Source organism: Dendrobium catenatum, unplaced genomic scaffold (genome assembly GCF_001605985.2).
Source record: "Dendrobium catenatum unplaced genomic scaffold, ASM160598v2 fragScaff_scaffold_1676, whole genome shotgun sequence".
NCBI lineage: Eukaryota > Viridiplantae > Streptophyta > Magnoliopsida > Asparagales > Orchidaceae > Dendrobium > Dendrobium catenatum.
Window position 1 is genome coordinate 1,687,649 of NW_021320138.1, and position 5,019 is coordinate 1,692,667.

Here is a 5,019-nt window from a genome sequence, read left to right on the forward strand (position 1 = left end):
CGAATTCTGCAATATGATCTTCTTCTCCGTAGAACCGTCAGTTATTTTTTGCTTTATTTTCCAATGGGTGCAACCGTTGGTATATTGCAGCTGTTCGAACCGTCCATCATTTTTTTTGGGACATTTAGGCCAATTAAGGCAAACTCACACACACAACGCATACACAAAAACTCGAACCCAAGACCTCTTAATTGAAAGCCTAAGCCCTCAACCAATAAGCCAAGGTGAGCTGTGTAACTGTCCATCATTCATTTTCGTGGCAGTTCTTATTATGGCTATTAAAAGGTTTCTGGAATTTTGCTAATGAATGTTTATATTCATTATTTTCATTTAATATTAATTGATTTGACATGAATTTAGAACTTTAATCATAAGCCATCTCGATATTAATGCTTACTTAGAACTGCATATAAGATAAGTTCTATATTTTGTTTGATGCTTCGTGAATCGTTACAAGTCATAATTAATTAATATCTCTATATTTCGTTTCCTGTATTGGATTCAGTGGCTTTTGATTTCTTCTTACAATAGTTAATATTCATATGATTTTTATTTCATGGAATATTAATTACCTTATTGCGTTTTCAGAATTGGATAATATTAATGTGAGATGTTTATCTTATCTTATGAGAAAATTTCTTATTTGAAATAATTATTTATTAATTTGAAATTTAAATTAAATTGAAATAATATGTCACTAAAATGATTTCTATTAGATCAATTTATTTATTTATTTATTAAATTAATTGAATATTGCTAAAAAATTTTTCTAGTCTATGTGAAAAATAATTAGCCTAAAGGAAAATTATTTTTTGCCACTCTAAAGATATAGGTATAAATATGTAATAATTTTGAAAATATTCATGCATATAGTAAGTCGGTCCAACGAAAGGCTTATTATTGGCAGAATTTTTTATCAATATTTATTAACTATAATTTTAAGAGTACTATTTACAAATTATAATTTCTGTCTAAAGACTAAATTATGATGTTTGTTTTAGGTATCTTATAAAGGGCCCATCATATGCTGTTGCTAATTGTGTATTATTTTTGTTCTTTTTCAGTTAATGTTTCTTCTATATCTGTCAATTTGAATAACATTCCAGTGCTAAATGTCTCTAATTTTAAGAAATGGAAAGAGCACATTACTACTATTCTTATGTGTATGGATCTAGACTATGCGATTCGAACTGAACGCCCTCATGCCCTTACTGCAGAAAGCACTATGAATAAAGGGCAAAGTCGAGCGCCTTGCCGCCAGCTTCTGCGTTGTCAAGCTCTCGCGAGTTAAGCACCTGATTTCATATTCCCGCCGCAATTTCGTTTTTCCCGCTGGCGAAACGAGCTGCTCGACGAGCTGTCGAGTCGATCAACCGGCTGTTCGATCTCGACTCGCGAGCTCGATAAGCTCGGCTCGTCGAGCCAATTATTGAGTCGAGCTCGAACCGGCTCGCGAGCCGACTTGACTCGGTTGCACCCCTGATTCGGCCTGCTTACGGATACAGAATTAATGCAGGATATGAACAGAATTAAAGCTAAATCCTGTAGAAATTTATGCGAGGTTTGAGCAGGATCTGTGCTAAATCCTGCCGAATGAATTTGATTGCCCCGCAAATCTCACGGCGGAAAAAGTCCTCCATTTCCCTATGTTAGCCGCAAATCCAGGGTTTATTAATCCTGTAGTGTGGCGGATTTGCAGGATTAGGCCGAAGAAGCACGCGAAAGGCGAAAGTTACCTTCACAGCTAGCGAGCTCTCGCCTTTGCTTCCGATCGAAATGTCTGAACTTCCGATCCGACAGAAAGGATTGTGGTCAAAGGAGCGGAGACGTCGGTCTCCCTCTCTCTCTCTCGATCGGAGGAACCAGGAGGTCGGCAAGGAGGAAGCTTCGACTAGGTATCGGCGTCTACAGGGAATCGGATCGAGAGATCCAGGCGTCGGGCTTGTTGAAGGAATAGGGTTCGGAGATTTGAGCCTGGAGATCGACGTGTGTTCGGTGTCGGATCGGATGCTGATGGGGTAGATAGATTTTTGCTTGCGGTTTGCAGTTGGGTTCGAAGGCCTCGGCACTGGTGTCGTGGGTTAAGGAAGAACAGGAAGGAAGAGTCTCGCGTGTGGGAAGCGAAGTCGCAGCCCGAAAGCTCTATTTCCATCGAGGCAAGCAACGCACTCGAGGAATGGAATCATGTTACCAGTTTTTTTTTTTACCGTAGACGTCGACAAATAAGGCAAACAAAATAATCGAGGTCATCAAAAAAGTTCTTCTAGCCTTCTTTTATGATCAATGGGGCTCCTCTCCATGAAAAAAAAATTCACCAATTCCTAATTACAAGTCACAGAAGATTCTCATTCCACCATGAGCAAGTTGTACTGGAATACCTTCTCTGTCGGACCATTCTGCAATGCCTTGTTATCCTCGTGGTGATCAAACTCATGCGTCATCCCAATGAACAAAGCCTGCTTCGGCCTAATTCTACTAACAGCTTCAAGACTCTGCTGCAAGCAAAAATGGGTGTTGTGAGAACCTTTCTTGTACAAGGTGTCCAAAATGAGAAGATCAAGTTGCCCTCCTCCAGCCCTTGAAATAAGATAATCAGTAGCAGCAGGGGAGCGAGAAACATCCGAAATATACGCAGTTCTTGACTTTTTCCCAAAGAGGAAGGAAGCCTAAACAGATATAATCCTCCCCATGCATCACTGGTAAAGGAACAAACTGCAGGCCGGATGATATAAATGGTTTCGCACAATCAGATTCAATTATCCTCCAATCAAGCTGAGCAACACCCTTTCAATTTTTTCTCTCCAACCGAAATTCTCATTTTTCACTTCTCATTTTTTACTGCAAAATGCAGTAAAATCAAAAAGTGTCGTGATTCATCTCTAGTGTAATGTCATTTTGCCCCAAAATCATTGTCTTTTCTTTCGCGTTTTTATCAGAATGAGTGGGACGCCAATGTCGCATCGCACTGTTCATCAGACTGAATGCCGGGAAAAATGGTGTCTGAGGCTCTCCATTCGCCTGTTTGCGGAACGGCTGGAGAAGCTCTTAACCAAGTAAGGAAAGTGTTCTACAAGACTTTCCATTGCATGTTGAGTGATGTAAATTGGAGTTGGATCAATTTCATTTGTTGGACTGAATGGCTGCACTGCACGGATTTCATCCAAACCTAGCACAGCATCTGCATGTTCGTGAGTCAAAATAATCGAATCTACGCGAGGAATTTTATGGTGCGTAAACCATCGCAGAACTTGTTCTCTAAATGTTTTGCCAACATCAATCATTATATACTTGTGGGCGCCATTTTTATCGACATAATCAATCAAGAGAGAAGTGTTGCAACTGTAATTAGGGTTTTTCTCCGGAGGCAGGGAGAGCGATTGGGAGCAGACCTGACATGGGAGATCGGTCGGAAGGATAAGGCACCGGGCGTTGGGTACCGCACTGGAGCAGCCAATGCCGAGGAAAATTAGCGAGGATACGCCATTGTCAAATTCTTCGCCGTCCACTTTGAGATCGCCGTTTTGAGATAGCGCCTTCGGCTTTGTTTGTTTGAGGATAAGACACCGGAGAATTTTTTTTGTGTTATTTGGTTCCTCAAATCACGTTCCCAATAACTTTTTTTTTCTCATTTTTTTGTAGTTTTGAGAAAGTTTTTTATATGTGCTTCTCCGTTACAAAACTCCATTTTCTGAACTAATGTTTTTTAAAACTGTCTTTTACAAAAGCACAAAAAAAATAAGGCCTCGTTTGATTAAGTTTATTTCCTCCGTTTCCGTTTGAATAAGCTATAATCAGTTTGTCGTAACTGTTTGGAAGACAAGTTTAACGGTAATCAATTTTTAGTAAACCACGTATTTTGAGCGGTTACAAACTTTTTTCCCTGCCCGCTTATTCATTCAGAAAACAGAGTTTCGCTCACCAAATGCCCGAAATAACCCGGAGCGTTCTCAGGTCGACCACGAAACCTTCGTCTTCTTCAAATGGCAAGACAAAAAAGCTGTCGTTGTTTTTTTAGTTCCTTCCATCCAGATTCCCGAACAAGACAGGCTGCCCATGGAATCCTGAAATCTCGCTCAAATTCATAATAAAAAGCCCGAACAAGATCGTCTGCTCCCGATCGATTCAGGAACCATCCCTTTCGGCATTTTCCGCGTAACCTCCTAGCTGAAACCGAATTTCGTACCTCTTGCTCCTTCGTGGTTCTTCGACTTCGCTCCTTCAACGACGTTCCCTCTCTGTCACGAAAATTTAGGGTTTATCGGAAGCAACGACGGTAGATCGCTCGCTCTGCAAGGTAACTTTCTTCCTTTCTTCTTCTGCTCATTCCGCCTTGAGATTTACGGACACAAAACCCGTTTGCCAGGATTTTGCAAAATTCGGCGTTTTCCTAACTCTTGAAACCAGAACGATTTTCCTGCCTGTATTAAGGTGACGTTGATACCGGAACGATTTTCCTAACTCTTGATACCGGAACGATTTTCATTCTTGTATCAGAAAAAAAAAATTTCTTGACTCTTAATATGGAAGAGTTGGAATAGTCCAACCTGTATTAAGGTGACGTTGATACCAAGAGGCGGAGCTTAAAAGCATGATATGACACAGAGATCGTATTGATCCTTAATAATGAGGAAGAAAATGAAAATAAGAAATTTCATATCAGTTACATTTTTCATGTAATAGTTTTACTTGCTATTTCATAATCAATACTTCGTACTCCTGCTTGGCTGCTCGTTCACAAGAGGCGTTCTTCTTTGTATTTCAAGTGGTTCAACTTATTTCTTCCGATCATCAGCAACGTCAAGCTTCTTCCATTGTTTCAGGTGATTCGCTTAACCTATTTTATTCGATTGCTTATTCTATATGAAGTGGTTCAACTGAAACTTTTTTCCTTCCCTTACAAAAAATTACAACTGTTACTAATAATTAGGCACAATTTGATACAATATATATGATTTATAAATAATAAATATTAACCTACAATTAGAAGTTTTGTAAATCAATAAAATTCTTTTGTTCGTA

The 5,019-nt window shown here is 39.4% G+C and overlaps 1 protein-coding gene and 1 pseudogene across 1 annotated transcript; both read right to left on the reverse strand.

Annotated features, from left to right (window-relative positions):
* Positions 1 to 1,351: 1,351 nt before the first annotated feature.
* Positions 1,352 to 2,961, reverse strand: LOC110096823 (annotated as a pseudogene).
* LOC110096824 (putative hydrolase C777.06c) lies at positions 2,832 to 3,599 on the reverse strand (the record flags this gene model as incomplete). Its single annotated transcript, XM_028701315.1, has 1 exon — positions 2,832 to 3,599. A coding segment is annotated over one exon (627 nt), but the record flags the coding sequence as incomplete, so codon positions are not given.
* Positions 3,600 to 5,019: the final 1,420 nt, after the last annotated feature.